The sequence below is a fragment of the Myotis yumanensis genome, unplaced genomic scaffold, assembly GCF_028538775.1.
Source record: "Myotis yumanensis isolate MYYU_CA2020_CCGP unplaced genomic scaffold, mMyoYum1.0.hap1 SCAF_17, whole genome shotgun sequence".
Taxonomy (NCBI): domain Eukaryota; kingdom Metazoa; phylum Chordata; class Mammalia; order Chiroptera; family Vespertilionidae; genus Myotis; species Myotis yumanensis.
Genome location: NW_027223768.1, coordinates 29,266,773 through 29,285,992, shown reverse-complemented (window position 1 = coordinate 29,285,992; position 19,220 = coordinate 29,266,773). Strand labels below are relative to the sequence as shown.

The following is a 19,220-nucleotide window of genomic DNA, read 5'->3' as shown; positions in this document are numbered from 1 at the left end:
AAAAAAAGAAAGCAGCAATTTCATATTAGGGCTGTGTGTGTCTAGGGGAGGCTCCTCAAGAAACAAAGCTCTGCTCCCAATGAAGCCTTCCCCAACTACTGTGCTGATCCTGTCCTGGAAACTCTTAGTATTTCATTTATAGTTAATGCCAACATTTGTACTTAACCCTTCTGTTCTATGTATTTAAGTTTTGCTTCTCAATGTGATATAAACCCGTTTGGAAAACATCCCTTGCCATTTACATTTTTCTGTATTGGTCAGTATTTATAGATATTGCTGAGTTATTCCTTCAAAACCTCTTTTTGGGAATCCAAATGATTCGTTTGAAAAGCCTATGCTTACTTCGACTGTGCAGAAAAGTTGGCAGCAGCAAACACAGCAGCTTCAACTTCTACATTATCATGTGAATCCAGACTCTGACGAATGCTATGGTGAGCATTCTTCCTCTCAGGAATTATTGATGCCAGACTCCCCAACATCCTACAGAAATAGAGAAACCAGGAGAAACGCAAAAACAATACACTTGAGGTCAGAAGCAAGGCAAAGCTAGTTAATCGAAACTGAAATTTGTAGGTAATTCCATAATCCCAGGTTAATAAAGCATTAACTTTAGGAAACAAGCAGTGACCGACAATCTAACTACTTTTGCATATTTTAGCATGTCAAAAAATTAAATGGATTATCTAATACAAGCAAAATTTTAAAAAATAATCTTGAAGTACATCCCAGGTACCAAACACAGCCCAGCAAAGAAATTTTTGAATTATTAAAGCATTAAAATATCAATTTTCCAATGTTGCATAGAGAAGTCCAATTTAGCAAAGCATTAAGAGTTTAACATTTTTGGTATTAAGTATAGCCACATCAGTAAATATTGGTACCATGATTTTCAAATTCATCCTCAAAATCAAAAGAACAGATGCAGAGAATGCCCCCTGATAGTCATATCAGAATCTGCAAGGGTGAGGAACGTATAATTTGAAAAAACACAGTCCACTCTATAATAAAATTATAAATTCAGAAAAGGAAAAAAAACCCTATTATTTGTAACATAAACTACAGAAAATAAAGCTTGAAAAATCTTTTCAGCAGAAAGGCATGAATTTTAGAAGGCTGTAAAACATTTCAATAAACAAAACAGAGTTCCTACAATGATAACCTTCCTCAAAGTCAATGTCCTAAGTTACCTTGCTACCTGACATATCATCTCCCAATTATCTTATGGAGATATAATTGATTGGACACAAGTAGTAGAGTTCTTAGAAACAAGATATTAAAATGGACTAAATAGGTAATTTAATTTCAATTAGAAAAAAAAGTTCTAAAATTACTTAAATTTTTTTCCAAAATATGTAAATAAAAAATAACCATTAATCTAATATTTTATACAAGAAAAGATTAGACTAGGCTAATATTGACATATCTTGATTAGCAGTTTGTTAGTATGTAATATAAAAGGGCAAAAAATGCATAATCCCATGATTCTATTTTCTGAAATATTTCTGGTAATATTATAATTTGTAGCACTACATTTCAAATGCAGTGAGTATCTCCCAGCTTCTTCCACCATTTGTTGTTGTAATTTATAAGTCTAAAGTAATGGGTAAAAAAAAAAAATCTTCAAAATATGAATGACAAAAGCACTTAATTATGAATAAGAGGGAAGAACCAGTTCCAGGTGTGAAAATATGGAAACATAGGGAAGAAGTGATATCCTAGACTTCATGGTTAAAAAGAGCAAGTCAGAAATGAATCCTATAATTTAGAAAAGTGAATTTTAAAAAAAATCCCATAATTATACAAGTGATTCTATAGACAGCAGCGCTAAAAAGAGAACATGGTTCAAGCTGGAGATAAGGCTTATAAATTTCTTTTATAGTCTAATAAAATTTTTAAAAAATGTTTTTAGTGCCAAGAAACAAAAGGGTGATGAAACTTCAGTGGTTATATCTGGCATTCTCCAAGGAGTTCAAATACAAATTATTGCATGCAAAAATGAGTACATAACTAAGGATGAATAAAGAAAACTAACACAAAACAGTAAGAAGAAGGTCAGGAATTTCAAAATGAGCTGAAGCTAAGCTACATTCAGATCCTAGTTATTTGACCAGAACATTTACCTACAGAAAGGAATGTTTCAAAAACAAGTTAGGTGACAATATACAACCAAAACAGTATCATAGATGAAAAACAAAAGTATTTACAGGTAAGTACAGTTACCATATTTTTGCATTGAGTCTCAGTTGAAAAAACAAAAGTAAATTTTTAATAATCAAAATGAAAAAGTTAAGTATATTGCCTTTTCTGGTTACATAATTACAACTCAAACAATCTTGTGGTGAATCATTACAGCAATGCAGTATACCGGAGTGTGATGGCTCTTGCTACAGGATCATTACTATGAATCACAGAGAAAATTCTCTTCACAAATTCATCCACATTTAGAATCTTCTCCAAATGCTTCTCACTTTGTTGAGTAACTTTAAGAACACAGAGCCTCAGGAAATTGTTTCTGCGAAAAACCAGGGATAGAATAAATTAGGCCACTTTAGGAAAGTAATATTTAATTAGGAATCAAAATTACACTATTAATATTAAATTGTAGCAACAGGGAAATGTTTTTCAATCTTATTATTTGTGTCCTCATTAGGAGTTAAAATCTATAGTACTTTAGGTGGGCATTCAGCATAAGCAGTTAGCAATGCCTGCAGTCCTGCTGCCAGACACCAAAATGGCAAGGACACAAGGAGAAGCCCTGAAGCAGAACTGAATCTCATCATATTATAACCAAGGCCAAGAGGTCAGATGGTCTTCCTCCCCTCTAGAGCTAGTTCTACATCTTTTTCCCTTCAAGATTTGGTGTGTGCATAAGCACATGAGAGCTTGGAGAATGGTAGAAAGAAATGGGAGAAAGGCCGGTGGGGAAAAAAAAATAAATGGGTTTTTTAAGTCAGTGCTTACATGCTTCAGGCACTTTGCAATAACATGTTAGCTCATGTTATAAAATAAGCTATTAAATCCAAAACTGCTCAGAACAATCAGTACAAAGCCACAGGTATTTCCAAAACATACCCTAATAAAGAGGGAATATGCTAATTGACCCCCACGCCATCACAAATGGCAGCGCCCAGCCAATAAGGAGGGAATATGCTAATTGACTACCCCGCCCTCAAAGATGGCAGCACCCACAGAGAATAAGGAGGGAATATGCTAATTGACTGCCACGCCCTCAAAGATGGCGCCCAGTCTCCTCAGCCCCGCCAGGGCACCTGCCTCTAGAGTCCCCCAGTCCCCTCAGTCCCCCAGCTGCCCAGGGCTGCCTGAGGCTCAGGTAACCAGGGCTGGCCGAAGCTTGCACTGCTTGAGTGGCAGCGGCAGAGGTGTGATGGGGCGTCGCCTTCCCCTGATCGCCAGGTCACCTCCCGCCCCTGAGGGCTCCCAGACTGTGAGAGGGGGCAGGCCGGGCTGAGGGACCCCCTCTCCAGTGCATGAATTTTCATGCACCGGGCCTCTAGTACTAATATATCAAGGTTGCCTTAATTTGATTTATCCTATTACACAAAGAAATAAGTACTCTCTAATTTATACTCTTCATTTTTGCTTAAAACACCACTAATCTCCCACCAAAAGGTATTAGATACTCTGTGTCCATTAAAATGGTAACCAACCATATGGAAGTTCTAGAAGTCAAAAAGAATAAAGACCACAATATAAAACAGAGATATGAACAAAGTGCTTTAGGACACCAAGGCTTTCAAAAGACTTACCCAACTCTGAAAACATCAGCTAACTTTAGGAATGCAGAATTGATGAGAATAGGGAATGGATACTTCTGAAAGAGCCTGGGAAAGCGAACAACTGCTTCACATTGTTCACCAAGTTTGCCAGATCTTAGACCTACGAAAAACATAAGAAGACAACAGCTTACACTCTTGTGGCTACAATAAGGCAAAAATAGCAAATGTCTTTAGAATTGGTAAGAATATTATATATCTGGACCTGCAACTCTCCCTGGGGAATAAGCATGGAATTATCAGAACGGGGAGGAAAAGATTATGTGGTTTTTATTTATTTATTTTTTTTAGTAAGAAAACATTTATCTATAAAATCACAGAGGCAGAAGAAATAATTTGTAGAAAAAGTGGGCTTAGGAAACAAGCTAGAGGTAAAGGAAGGTCCCTTGGAGGTTGGGAGTGAGAAAGCTAACAGTAGCCGAAACCGGTTTGGCTCAGTGGATAGAGCGTCAGCCTGCGGACTGAAAGGTCCCAGGTTCGATTCTGGTCAAGGGCATGTACCTGGGTTGCGGGCACATCCCCAGTGGGAGATGTGCAGGAGGCAGCTGATCGATGTCTCTCTCATCAATGTTTCTAACTCTCTATCTCTCTCCCTTCCTCTCTGTAAAAATCAATAAAATATATTAAAAAAAAAAAAAAGAAAGCTAACAGTAACATGCCTGGGACAGGGATGGGGAAGGGAAAGGGAAAGGCATGCTTCCTGGAGGGAGAGCCAAGATTGTACAGTTTTCAAAAAACACTTAGTGCTATAATTTTATACTTCAGAAGGGGAAAAGCCCTATAGCTTAGGAAAGAGAAAGCAGAGCTCACATTATTTTCTTTTTTGTTGTTACTAATCCTCACCTGAGGGTATTTTTTTCCACTGATTTTTAGAGAGAGTGGAAGGGAGGGGGAGAGACAGAGAGAGAGAGAAACATTGATGTGAGACACATCAGCTAGGGCTCACATTTTTTGACTGGTGGGGATGCACTAAAGATTCTGGGACTCAACCAAAAGAATACTGAATTGGAGTGCTGTGACATTTTTTTGTTGATCAACAGGAGTTAAAGGCTTAAATGTCTGAGAAATTCTTTTTTAAAAGTCTGAGAAACTGCCCTAGTTGGTTTAGCTCAGTGGATAGAGCAGCCGGCAGACTGAAGGGCCCTGGGTTGGATTCCCATCAAGGGCACATACCTCAGTTGTAGGCTCAATCCGGGCACATGTAGGAGGCAACCAATCGATATATCTCTCTCACATCATCAGTGTTTCTCTCTCTCTCCCCTGCCCTTTCACTCTCTCTAAAGATCATTGGAAAACTATTCTCGGGTGAGGATTACCAACAACAACAAAATTTTTTTTTAAAAAGGCTGAGGAACTCTTATCTATCTAGACCAGGGGTGGGCAAACTTTTTGACTCGAGGGCCACAATGGGTTCTTAAACTGGACCGGAGGGCCGGAACAAAAGCATGGATGGAGTGTTTGTGTGAACTAATATAAATTCAAAGTAAACATCATTACATAAAAGGGTACGGTCTTTTCTTTTTTTTAGTTTTATTTATTTCAAACGGGCCGTAGTTTGCCCATGGCTGATCTAGACCAACCTACTAAAAATGTTTACGGTTTAAAAAAGAAACACACACTCACAAAAAAAAAGTCCTCCCAAAGTTAACAGAGTATCCACGTCAGAGATCTGGGAAATGGTTCATAGTGGTCTTAGATTCTTCTAACCTTTAGTCCAGTTCTGAATACACCATACATTGACTACAGTTAATTAAGAATTATCTGTGACAGGCAGATGTGGCTCAGTTGACTTGTGAGCCAGGAGGTCACATTTACTAGATTCCTGGTCAGGGCACATGCTTGGGTAGTGGGGCGTTCAGGAGGCAGCCAATCGATGTTTCTCTCTCATCACTGATGTTTCCATCCCTCTCTCCCTCTCCCTCCCTCTCTCTGAAATAAATAAATAAATAAATAAATAAATAAATAAATATGTACAGCAAGTGACAAAATACTTCCCTCATTCAATAAAAATCCTTGAAGTACATCGAAACAAAAGTTTCATTTTAATACTTGAGTTCTATACTGACAAATATCTGGCTTTGTCTTCCATATTCATACCTAAGAAGAAGACATCTCTTTTTAGCACTTAATAAAGGCTTCTTTTGCCTACCATTATATCACTTAGTATATTTTTGTTCCATAAATTCTATTTTATATCACTTAATATTTACAACAATCTTGTCAGCTCAATGGTTCTGTACCCACTTTGCAGACAAAAAACTGAGGCTCGGTGGTTAGGTGACTTGTCCATGATAATAAATCAGTGCAATTGCAATTCAACTCAATCTAACTTCAAAGCTCGTTCTGCTACACCAAATGCCCACTCCCCGTCCTCGTAAGGAAATAGGACTCTAAGAATTGTCTGCAGAGAAGGAGCAGGGGATGGTTTTCGGATGGTCTCAGCTGTATTTAACCTGTCCAGTAACCTGCAAGTAACAGTTACAGAACTCAAAAAAAAATCGCTATAAAGTCGGTGCACGATTATTAATCCTCTTTTGGTGAAAACCTGTTCTCAACTGAACGATCTGAAAAATAATTTTTCAATTAAAAAAAACAAACTGCTTGGAAAATCGGGGTACTGTGCCCCCAAGTGGTCAAAAACGGGCCCATCACCAGAGCTCGCTACGAGCTCGATTTGTGCAAGGCCAATCGAGCAACGCGGCTATTTCCCTGCAATTCACCAAAAGCACAGGCGCCCGCCCCCCGCCTAGGGAAGCTACGCGCATGCCCGAGGCTACCACCGCCTGGTGGCGCCACTTCCCCCACATCCATCACACCCGCTCAGCCCGCTCTTTTGAATACCTTTGTCTAATTCCATAAGGGCAGAGTTAGCATCCAGCTCCTGTTCACCATAGCCGGCATCTGCCAAGAAAGACTTAGTTGAGTTTGACGCCATGGCCCCAATAGTTACTGGACTATCCTATTCAGAAATATTGCAAACTCGGCCCCATCACCGCCATCTTCTTCCACCACCTTCTCGCGGATTTTTCCTCCGCGCTCTGTCAAATTGTGGTACGCATGCGCCCTGGTCACCACGCCGTTCGCCAGCACCTCAGCGCCGCCCCGCGCAGGCGCCCTGGTAGCTGCAGAGCTCCAGGTTCCCGCGGCTGGGAGAAAAGGAGGCGGGGATTCGTAGAGGGAAGTGAATCGACGGCGCCCGGACGCCGCGGTGAGAGCCAATCAGAGGGCGTGACGTCAGTTTGGCGGGGAGTTTGGTGGCCGGGGCTTACAGTGGCGGGAGTTGGAGGCTATAACTAGTCCTCTTCTCAAGGACCCAAGTTACGACTTCTGCTGAACCGGTGGCATCTCGACGGCTTTCCTCTCCGTTGTGCCTTCCCCCCCGGCCCAGATGCTCTTCAATTCGGTGCTCCGACAGCCCCAGTTTGGCGTCCCGAGACATGGTGAGTAACGGCCCTAACCGCTGCCTGTTGCTGGCGGGATTCGCCTCCCCCGAAACCACACCTCGGACCAAGGCCGAATCCAGTTGTTTCCCAGCTCCAGCCCCGAGTTCTCCTTCGGCCAGACGACTGGAGAGAGCTGCGCTTTCATGCCCTCGGGACACTTTTAATCGGAGTCTCCATTTTTAAAACTAAAATGTAGGCGGGCGGACAGAGCGAAGTTAACTTAAATGGCCTCCTTTACGGCTTGTGCCTATAGTACACTTTTCGTGGAAAACGCGTGCATGTGCGTGCGTGTGAGCGTGCCTGCGTGTTTCTCGTCAGCTGTGTGAGATCCAGGAGGCTCGTATGCATGGATTAATTTGTTGTGGAATCCTAGTGAGCCCTAATATTTATTATTATAGCACTTCAGTTCAGGAACTCCGTCGAGCGGAGAAGACAGAACATCTGCTTCTAGCATGGCCAAGAAAGCTTTTTTTCTCCCTGATTACTTCATATGCATAAACATTTGAAATTATAGAGTGAAAAGTGCCCATAACCACACACCCCAGAGAATACCATTATTAAATAGATTGAAGTATATTTTTCCAACATGTTTTTTCAATGCCAGGGGTAGTATGTATTGGTATTTACAGAGGTGATATCAAAGTGTTTTGTTTTGTTTTTCACTCTCACGGTGTAACTTGGGAATATTTCCCTATTGGTGTGCAGAAATCTAACTTATTCTCTAGAGCTCTTGAGGTTCCTTAAGTTAAAACTTTGGCAGTAAGAATTTTGAGCCTGGGTTTGAGTGTCATCGACCTGAAACTTTCTGATAAAGAAGTTAACTGCTGGAACTCAGCTTGGATAGAAATGCAGGATAGGTCTTCTTTCTCTTTAAAACCACGTGCGGGGGAAAAAAAGAAAAGAATTTGAGAAGGGAGCTTTTTATATTTAAGGCATAGGTCTAGGACAATGATTTTCAACCGGTGTGCTGCAAAAAAATAAAATTTAAAACATGCAATACCTGACTATTTAGTCAGGGCACTGACCTCTTTTCCCTTAGATTGTCAAATAAGGAAATGACAACAGCCAACACAACAATAGCCGTCCGGTGTGAATGAATCAAAATTATACCTTTTTATTTTTTGTCAGATTGGCAAAAAATACATATTTTGGTGTGCTTCAGAAACTTTCTGATAAGGATGTAACTATCTAGACTAAGCTTGGATAGAAATGAAATTTCATTCCTTTAAAAGAAGGATAAGTCTTCTTTCTCTTTAAAACCACGTGGGGGAAAAAATCACGTGGAAAACAAAAAGAAAAGAATCTGAGAAGGGAACTTTTTACATTTAAGGCATAGGTCTAGGATAACGATTTTCAACAGGTGTGCTGCAAAAAATAAAATTTAAAACATGCAATACCTGACTATTTAGTCAGGCCACTGACCTCTTTTCCCTTAGATTGTCAAGTAAGAAAATGACAACAGCCAACACAACAATAGCCATCCGGTGTGAACGAATCAAAATTACACCTTTTTATTTTTTGTCGGATTGGCAAAAAAAATATGTATTTTGGTGTGCTGCGGAATTTTAGTAATTAGTTTATGTGTGCCATGAGATGAAAAAGGTTGAAAATCGTTGGTCTTTTAGGAAAAGGATATTGAGGAGACTGAGTAGTCCCTCAACTTTCTGCCACCAACCTAAAACTTTATATCATCCTGACCTACTTCCCTCTTGCATAATATTTTAAATCATACTTTAAATGCCCCCTCTTTTTGTCTATCCAGGGACCTTGCTTGAGTAACTTCTCTATCTGTCAGTGGTTAAGAGCTTTGGCTTTGGAGATAAAATGCCTGCGTTCTTTGTTGTTCTTTAATGCCTGAGTTTTAAATCCAGTTCTACTCTTATCTGTGTGACCCGAGGCAAACTCTAGCCTTGATTTTGTAACACATTTTCTCCTAATTCTCCAATTTATCCTCTACATCTTCCTTTCTCTCTCATAAATTCTCATTCATTGTTATGTGTTAGGCTTTGAAATTCATTCATCCTTATATAGTATGCACTGAACATGATAGGACCATTTTCTCTTTTCCCCTTCCTGTCAGTGTTCCATCCTAGGCCCCCTTTCTCCTTCTATCCACTCCCATTGATGATCAGAGTCTCACCAGGGCTTCTTCCACTGCCACCTGCAACTTCCTTTCCCAAGACTGTTATATCCAGTCATGAAAGTTGTATGAGTATCTTTATCCAGATGGTCAATGCCACAGGCATCTCACACTCAAATACCTAAACTGAACTGACTTTTTCCCTAAACCTGCTATATTACCTATTTTGGCAGTGGTTCCATTATTTTAAACTAGTCTGCCCAGCCAGAAACCTGAGCTAATCAAAATTTCTCCATTTTCCTCAAGTTACACATCCAGAAAGTTTCGTTATAATATCTTGACTCTAACCTCTCTTTCCCCACTGATTTTGCATCTTCACCATATCTTGGATCTGTTCTATGTTTACCATTCCATTTTCTTAGTTTGGGCCCCGATACCTACTGGTCTGGACTATAACAGGTCTCCCAAGTGGCCTCTCTCTAGTTTATTCTCCACATTGTTGCCAATGATATTTCTAAAATAGAAATCTGATTACTCTTCTGTGTATTTTTAAATTGGTACCTAAAAGTTTTTGTCATAAGTTTAAATAAATATAAAGGATTTAATTTCTGGCCATATTATAAATATTGACTTTTATTTTAAGCTTGAAAATTGGATTGATCACCCTTTTTTTGTAAAAATACATTTGAATTGATATTATCTGTGATTGTAAGGCTCTGTGTGTTAAAAGTTCATCTGGATTGACTTAATATTGCAATTATTAGTATGCAATTAATCAAATATATATACATATTTTTCAATATATATTTTTAATTTTGATAAGGAATTACTAAGCAAAAAGTTAAAATTTTATTGGAAGTATAGTTTTTCAAGCAATGGATTTGTGTGTTCATTATGCCTTTACTAAAGGGAGTATCTGGTTGTCTCTCATTTAGGGCCCCAGAAGTTTTTACACCTTGGGGTACTGCAAGGTGTAAAATTGGGTCATGGAAATACCTTTCTTTTGAAAGTGGAAGACAGTGATAAAGGGAGAGGAGAAAAAAGCCTCAACCTTTTCAGACAATCATTTTTAGAAATGTTTATACATGGAATTTGAGTATCAGGAAATTGATTCTCTGAAAACTCTCATGTCCTCAGATACTCCTTGAAAAATCTGCAGGTAATTTTAAATTGTACATTGGGTAAGTAATAGGCTTTTCAAATGAGTGTTGTGGGGGGAAAGCATTACAAATTCATGTTGGAAACAGCATAACAAACACACTAATCCAAAAGTAGTTTAAGGGTCTGGTCCAAAAATGGAGGGGACTAGTTACTAACTCGTGTTAGGCCATTTGTTAATATTTGGATATTAGTCTGTAGGTGATTAGGCAAAGTTGACAGGAGTCAGTGTTTAATTGTAAAGAATTAGATCTCCATAGCATACATATTATCTTCAGTTCCACCTAAATTATTTAAGATTCAGTTCTTTTGAATTAGTGTGAAGTCATTAAATTTTTTTGAAAAATCCTAAACCACAAGTGTGCATTTCTATAACTTTTTAAAAATATATATTTTTATTGATTTAAAAAAAAATTATTCTTTGTTGAAAGTATTACGTATGTCCCCTTTTTCCCCCCTTTGACCCCCTCCAGTCCACCCCTCCCACCCAGGCCTTCAGTACCTATTGTCTGTGTCCAGGGGTTATGCATATATGCATACAAGGTCCTTGGTTGATTTCCTCCCACCCACCCACCCTCCCTCCCCCACCTTCCCTCGGAGATTCCGCACTATGTTCATGCTTCCATGTCTTCACATCCACTCTGTTCATCAGTTTATGTTGTTACTTAGATTCCACATATGATTGCGATCATGTGATACTTGTCTTTCTCTGACTGACTTATTTCACTTAGCATGGTACTCTTCAGATCCCTCCATGCTGTCTCAAAGGGTAAGAGATTCTTTTTTACTGTTGTATATATTTTTGTTGATTTCAGAGAGGAAGGGAGAGGGAGAGAGAGACATCAATGATGAGAATCATTGATCAGCTGCCTCCTGCATGCCCTCTACTGGGGATTGAGCCCACATCCCAGGTATGTGCCCTTGACCGGAATCAAACTCTGGACCTTCCCATCCACAGGCTGATTGATGCTCTATCCAGTGAGCCAAACCAGCTAGGGACATTTATGTAACTTTAGAACAGAAGCTTTTGTTTTTAAATTTTTTCTGTGGGTGGATATTTTTTTAACTCTACAACATAACTAATTATTGTATTTTGGTGGTCTTTAATGGCTAATTTATAATGATATCTGACCTTGAGATAAAATCCTCAGGAATAATTACTAAATCTGGATTGAATTTATTTGCCTCCTTTGTTCTGATTCCCTTAGGTTATCTCTATGAACATGAGGTTATGTCAGGCTTAGCTGTCTTCTCCAGTTTTGTTTTTAATGAAAAGTGGGAGTCGAAAGTACCCTAAAATGTGAGAGTTTGTTAATTATTTAGACAGCTCTCAATATAGAGTATAATTTCATTGTTTCCTCCTATATTTAATAAATTCTGATTTTAATAACTATTTATTGAATCAATGTTCCTTTTATATATATTTAAAATGTTTCGACCCACATATAGAAATGATAGATCTTTGAAGATGTTTTACTTTTTAGACTATAGTGCACGTTATGTTTCTGACCCAAGCAGAGTAAACTCTTCCTCCACCCTGAAATTCTTCCCCTGTCTTGTATATTCATTGAAAACATATTCATCTTTCAAGATTTGTGTTTGATTTCACCTCCTCTAAAGACTTCCCTGACCCTCCTACTATGCCAAGACTAACTGCTTGTACTCTAGGGGTAGGTATACTTCAAGATACTATGACTTGAATTTCAGCACTGGAAAGGAAAAAGGAAGTGAAATTAATAATCAACTTGTGAATATGTTAGTGGCTACAGTAGGCATATTTGACATAATTATTTCTTTTAATTCTATGACCATTGGATTATGTATGATGTTGCTAGTAACTTATGAGTTTACAGTAATGTTGCGTTAGAACCTCTAAAAACAGTCTCCAAAGGGTTGGAGAAGATCTTTTTTAATGTGTAAAGGCCATTTGGTTTTTTTTGCAATCTTAAATGTACTAGCAAGAATCTCTATTTAGATGAAAAGCCCAAAGGCTATACCTTACCAGAATTTGGGAGTGCTCATTCATTCTTTCTTAGGAAAATACCAAAAACTGTATTATAGAGGATTATAGATAGTGACTGGGTCTATATTAGATATATAAAGCTTTTTATTTTATTTATTTTTAATTATTTATTTATATTTGGTTGATCCTCACCTGAGGATATTTTTCCATTGATTTTTAGAGTGAGAGAGAGACAGACAGACAGAGATAGAGAGAAACATTGATGTGAGAGAGACATCGATTGGTTGCCTCCTGCACGTACCCCCACCAGGGCCGGGGAACCTGCAACCAAGGCAAGTACCTTGCCTGGAATCGAATCCGGGACCCTTCAGTCGATGGGCTGACGTTCTAGCCACTGAGCCAGCTAAGGTTTTTTAAAACAAATAATTATTTCTGTATTTGTTAAAAGTACTAAAATGTGATGATATATTGGATTTCTATAAGGAATTGTATCTTATTTTAGGATGGTCTTCACAATATCCTCTACAGTCCCTTCTAACTGGTTATCAGTGCAACTCTAATGATGAGCACACTTCTTATGGAGAAACAGGAGTCCCAGTTCCTCCTTTTGGATGCACTTTCTCTTCTGGTAAGAAAATTACTGTCTAGCTAGGCTTGCTAAAAAAAAATAATCTATTTCACACTTAGAGGAAAAATATACAGAGATATCTCCCTTTCAAAAAAAAAAGTAAGATAGGTGATAGAGTTTTTCTAAGACTGTTCTTCCTGATTCATGAAATAGACTTTTCTTAATTTCTGTGCATAATTATATATATCCTCTAAAGCAGTGGTTCTCAACCTGTGGGTTGCCAACCTGTGGGTCACGACCCCTTTGGGGGTCGAACGACCCTTTCACAGGGCTCGCCTAAGACCATCGGAAAACACATATATAATTACATATTGTTTTTGTGATTAATCACTATGCTTTAATTATGTTCAGTTTGTAACAGTGAAAATACATCCTGCATATCAGATATTTACATTACAATTCATAACAGTAGCAAAATTACAGTTATGAAGTAGCAACAAAAATAATTTTATGGTTGGCGGTCACCACAACATGAGGAACTGTACTAAAGGGTCGTGGCATTAGGAAGGTTGAGAACCACTGCTCTAAAGCATAGGACCTTATAGTACTTTTTAAAAAACTAATATAGGGAAAAGGTTGCAAAGGTTCAGCCATCATGAAAACTGTTTTTATCTGATTGAATCTATCTTTCTGGAATGCCTTGGGGAACAAAAGAACAGAAATAGAAATACTTTTTACCACTGTTAATATTTCTAAAACAGGAAAAGTAAAAGGTTGTGAAAGGGGGATTTTAAACTAATAGACTCAGCTTGCTGGTGGCCTACATCATATACCTTTATTAGCCATTGGCCAGTACCACTCTTGTTTTGTTTGAGTACCATTCTTTATTCACCCCTCTCTTAAATGAGAAGTTATCTGAAGATAATTTTGGTGGTTTTAAGTCATTTACTGAATTAGAAAATATGGCAAATTTTAAGTAATTTTTAATTCAAATTACCTCTGGACCATATCAGATGCCATTTGGGTAGAATCATCTTCCTTCTTTTCTAACAGATTCTTTGTGTTTACCCAGTAGCTTTCAATTAATCTATATTATATATAGGTTATATATACTTATATATTTATACATATGTATATAACTTTATAATAAGCTCTAAAATGATGTTACTCTTCATAGATTCTATTCTTTATTTTTTATTTAGCTCCAAATATGAAGCATATACTAGCAGTTGCCAATGAAGAAGGCTTCGTTAGATTATATAACACAGAATCACAAACCTATAGAAAGAAGTGTGTTAAAGGTAAGTCTAGGTCTAAGGTTTTTGTTTTACCATTTTAAATTCATATAGCCTCAAGTAAATTATTATTTGACTACATTCCCAATTATATTCATTTCTGATTAAGTCTGTTTAAGGACCAGGCTATTTCTTTCAATAGATGTTAATTATGGCATGACTTTACTGAAAATTAAGAAAAATACATTTTAGGATTAAAAACAGTTCTTTTAAAAAGGTTCAATCTTTTACACTTAATATCATTGGGAGAAACATTGTTTTAAAATACTTATATTGACCAAGCATCTTTCATATATAAGACAAAGTTCTATTGACCTTAAAAAGCTGACAATTTGGAACTAATAAGTCAACTGTTGAAATAACTAAAATAAAACAAAGACTGTAAATGATATAGACATACAAAGAAAATGCTATAGAAGTCAAAGAGCAAGTCCTCGTGATAAAGAAGGGGAGGGAAATTTTTTTGAAGGATAGGACATTTGAGTTGGACTGGTATTTAGACCAATGGCGATAGAATAGGATACTCCCGGTGGAGGGAAAAGCATTAGCAAAGGCCTAGAAATATGAAAGAATAGGATATAATAAGGAAATAGGGTGTAATTCGGTTTCATTTGAATGTGGTATGTAGAGAACAGTGAAAGATAAATCTTGTGATAAAGGACAAAGCCTACAAAACCTTGAGGTGTCAAACTAAAGTACTTTAGACTCTTCAGAGAGAGCAGGATGAAGATTTTTGAACTGGAAAATGTTTCAGACAGATTTCATTTTAGAGAATATATTACTAGTCACCTCATGGAAAGGAATTTGATATCAAATGTTAGTTCTATGTGGTAATGGTGGGGATGTTTTGTATTATATCACTCTTTAAATCTTCCTTCTCCATTGTAATGCTCTTTGGCCAATGGACCTTAGGGTGCTGGCCACTGACTTTTTCACTACAGTTTTCAAAGTATTTAAACTGCTATTGATATGACTACCCCAGAACATAGTCTAGACATTTCACATTCATCATTTTCTTAATTTAGAATGGATGGCTCACTGGAATGCTGTCTTTGACCTCGCCTGGGTCCCAGGTGAATTTAAACTTGTAAGTGGCTTTCATTTTATTTGGGTCTGAGTAGATAATGGTTAAGGGTTGCTTTATTCAATTGTGATAACATTTTTTAAAGGTTACAGCAGCAGGTGATCAATCGGCCAAATTTTGGGATGTAAAAGCTGGTGAGCTGCTTGGAACTTGCAAAGGTCATCAGTGCAGCCTCAAGTCAGTTGCCTTTTCTAAGTTTGAGAAAGGTAGGTTTGTACCTGTCTTCTTTCATCTCCTCAGCCTCCTTTACAGTGGGATAATAAGAAATTATAATTGTTTCCTCATTTTCTGCTATCAAAGTTGCTATTTTATGTATGTAGATGATTGAGATTCTAATATGACTGAAAACTTAAATGAAATTAAGTTGGGTTTTAGTCTTATTCTTATGGACATTATCTCCAGCTTGTCCCTGAAAATCAAACATTGTCAGGTAATTTTTTTCTATAACCTTGCCAATAAGGTAAAAATTTATTAATAGCTACTATACCTCTGTTCAATTCTGGGTGTCCTTTAAAGTCTAAACCCTGTACTGGCCACTGATTTGCCTATTCTGCACATTCATATAAATAGGAACTATATAATATGTGGTCTTTTGTGACTGGCTTCTTTCACTTGGTGTAATGTTTAATCTTATTTTTTTTACCTCAAGTTGAATGATTTCTGTTGCTCTATCTTCAAGTTCACTGACTTTTCCTCTGTACTCATCATTATGCTCTTAAAGTTATCCAGTGAATTTTGTCATTTCAGAAATTGTTTTCTATTCTAAATTTTCCTTTTTTATAAGCTCTCTCTGCTGAGATTTTTCATCTTTTCAATGTAAATGTCTACTTTACCTCATTTGACATAGTTATATTTGCTTTACAATCTTATCTGATAAAGCAACATGTGAGTTATTTCAAGGTTGGCCTCTGTTGATTTCTTTTCCCTTGAGGATGACTCGTTTTTCCAAACTCTTTATATGTCAAATAATTTAGTTATATCCTGGGCATTGTGAATGGTATGTTGGACTCTGGGTTCTGTTATATTGCTTAGGGAAGAGTTGACGTTTTTGTTCTAATGGAATATTAATTAAGACTCAAGTTACAGACTCAAACCTGCAACAGGGCAGTGGGTTCTATCTCAATTCTGTTCGTTAATTTAAGTCTTAGTTGCAAGCTGCTTAAAGTTTTCCCCTACAAAGATGGTTCAGGGGTCAGCCAGAAACTTATCCTGAGTTAAACACAGAATCAGGCCTTCCCTGGCTCTGGCTTTCTCTAGGGTTTCCCCTTCTCTCTGGCAGCTCTTGTTGCCCAACTCCTTTTCCAGTTTCTCTGGCTTGGAAGATGGCAGGTTTTTCTATTGGCATTTTAGTTGCTTGCCCACTGGCTGCCCTCAAGGTAAAACCACAAAAGACCAGTAACTTAGCCCAAGCCAATCACTTGCTTCAGTTATTGACTCTCCTCCAAAAATTGCATGTTTTTGTTCAGTCTCGATAGAGCCCTCAGGTCATTTTTTATATTTTTTTTCCAGAGTTTAAAAGCTAATGCAAGTGGATTGGTTTGGTAAGTGTCCACTCTTCCATACAGAAGCAGAGTTGTTTTGGCTTAATTTTAAAGAATAATACATTGCAGATAAATTGAAGTTCTTCTATGTTTTCTTCTCCAATCCCATTGCCCGCTTCCACCTCTAGAGGCAACCCCTTTCACAAATTTTGTTTGGATCTGTTCCATGGTTTTCTACTGAGACAGTACAACTTGGAGGTTTGGAGTATGGGCTCTGGATTCCTACTGTCATGAATACCTTTACAAATTACTCGTTCTCTCTGTGCCTTAGTTTTCTCATTTTCCCAGTAAAATGGGAATAATAATAACCCACTAATAGGATTAATAACAAGGATTGAGATAATTTATATAAAGCACTTAGGGCAGTGTATAGCACTTAGTAAGCACTCAATATATTTGGTTATTGCTTGTTTATCATTCTTACTATAACTTTACCATATATATAGTGTTTTATGTGGTTTTAAGAAAATTTACACAGGGATTATTCTGTTGAGTTTTTGTTTAATATTTGACATGTGTTTTGAGTTTTTTGTAATTCTTTACCTTCACAACTTTGTTTTCTCTTGTTGTTGAACCATATATTTTTAATTTTTAATCTCTAGCGCCAATTATAGAAGCTAGCATATAATAGATACTTTAGGAAACTTAAGTCGAAATGTACATGTCATTGACCAGTTTTTTAAATTTCTTGATAAACTATTTCCCCACAGCTGTCTTCTGTACAGGTGGAAGAGATGGCAACATTATGGTCTGGGACACCAGGTGTAACAAAAAAGGTAGTCTAGTTCCATTTTAATTTTGATAAATGTGGCCTGTCCCATACTTCATTGTTTTGAATGAAAGGTTTATTGAATTCATCTGATAACCACTAGGGGGCACAAGTTCATAATCCTTTATTTCTGCTTACTGTTCTAATGCTCATGATCTTAGCGATTGTTGCAAGTATTACCTTCTGTATTTAAATCATATTGTCTTCTGAACTATATTATTTATCTAAATGATTGATGGAATTGAAATTATTAATTCATTGCTCATTGGTAAATGATCTTTTATAATTATTTTGGCTTTAAAGAATTAGGTTAGATTAAATGTAATTATGCTCACCTTGCCCATTGATGCCATTAAGCAGAAACTAATGATCATCTTCCCTTTTTAAAAAAAAGTTATTTTTAGCCCTAACCGGTTTGGCTCAGTGGATAGAGCATCGGCCTGCAGACTGAAGGGTCCCAAGTTCGATTCTGGTCAAGGGCATGTACCTTGGTTGCGCGTACATCCCCACTCAGTAGGGGGTGTGCGGGAGGCAGCTGATCGATGTACCTCTCTTATCGATGTTTCTAACTCTCTATCCTTCTCCCTTCCTCTCTGTAAAAAATCAATAAAATATATTTTTTTAAAAATTATTTTTAACAGACTATTTTATAGAGCAGTTTTAGTTATATAGCAAAATTGAGCAGAAAGTATAGAGCATTCTCTGTGTACTGATATACCCCATCTCACACAGCCTCTTCCATTATCAACATCCACACGAGAGTTAAAAATTTATTACAACTGATGAACCTACATGGATACATCACTATCACCCAAGGTCTATCTGTACTTTACATTAGGATTCACTCTTAGTATTGTATATTCTATTGGTTTTGACAAGTGTAAAATGACATGTATCTACTATTATAGTATCATACAGGATAGTTCACTGCTCTAAAAATACTCTCTACTGCACCTATTAATCCTACTCTCCCCCAATCCTGGCAACCACTGATTTTTTTTATTGTCTTCATGGCTTTGCTTTTTTTTTCTTTCATGGTTTTGCCTTTCCCAGAATGTCATAATTACAGTATGTAGCCTTTTCACATTGGCTTTTCTTAATTAGTAATATGCATTTAAGGTTCTTCTGTCTTTTTATGGCGTGGAAGCTCACTTTGTAGCACTGGATAATATGCCATTGTCTGGATGTACCACAGTTTATTCATACATTCAAATACTGAAGCACATCTTGGTTGTTTCCAAATTCTGGCAATTATGAATAAAGCTGCCATAAACATCTGTGTGCTTATTCCTTTTTATCCATTATAATCTCAACACAAAAGATGTAATGTGGTAGCACTGCTGGCTTTGAATTTTAATAATCTAATAAAGAATGTAATTAATCTTGAAATCTTATATATAAACTAGAGGCCCGGTGCACAAATTCGTGCACGGGTGGGATCCCTCGGCCTGATTGGCCTGATCAGCGCCGTCTTGCCCAGTCCCAGTCAGGGACGATGGGGGCCGGCTGGCTGGGGAAGGACTGC

The 19,220-nt window shown here is 37.5% G+C and overlaps 2 protein-coding genes across 4 annotated transcripts in view; one reads left to right on the top strand and one right to left on the bottom strand.

Annotated features, from left to right (window-relative positions):
• INTS7 (integrator complex subunit 7) overlaps nt 1-6,818 on the bottom strand; it is a 42,666-nt gene extending 35,848 nt beyond the window's left edge. Inside the window, exons 1-4 of the mRNA XM_070397448.1 lie at nt 6,636-6,818; nt 3,768-3,897; nt 2,366-2,512; nt 343-480 (exon numbers count right to left, since the gene is read on the bottom strand). Of these exons, the coding sequence (XP_070253549.1) occupies nt 343-480; nt 2,366-2,512; nt 3,768-3,897; nt 6,636-6,729 (509 nt within the window). The 5' untranslated portion in view covers nt 6,730-6,818. The remainder of the gene's footprint in view (nt 1-342; nt 481-2,365; nt 2,513-3,767; nt 3,898-6,635) is intronic.
• Nucleotides 6,819-7,118: 300 nt separating this feature from the next.
• Nucleotides 7,119-19,220, top strand: part of DTL (denticleless E3 ubiquitin protein ligase homolog) — a 42,790-nt gene continuing 30,688 nt past the window's right edge. For 2 of the 3 annotated variants that reach the window (XM_070395829.1, XM_070395828.1), the window contains exons 1-6: nt 7,119-7,234; nt 12,941-13,066; nt 14,209-14,307; nt 15,327-15,388; nt 15,471-15,591; nt 17,637-17,702. In XM_070395829.1, coding sequence (XP_070251930.1) covers nt 7,183-7,234; nt 12,941-13,066; nt 14,209-14,307; nt 15,327-15,388; nt 15,471-15,591; nt 17,637-17,702 — 526 coding nt within the window. In that variant the 5' untranslated portion in view covers nt 7,119-7,182. Of the gene's footprint in view, nt 7,235-12,940; nt 13,067-14,208; nt 14,308-15,326; nt 15,389-15,470; nt 15,592-17,636; nt 17,703-19,220 lie in introns of those variants that run through there. The other variant, XM_070395831.1, reaches the window with a different exon arrangement.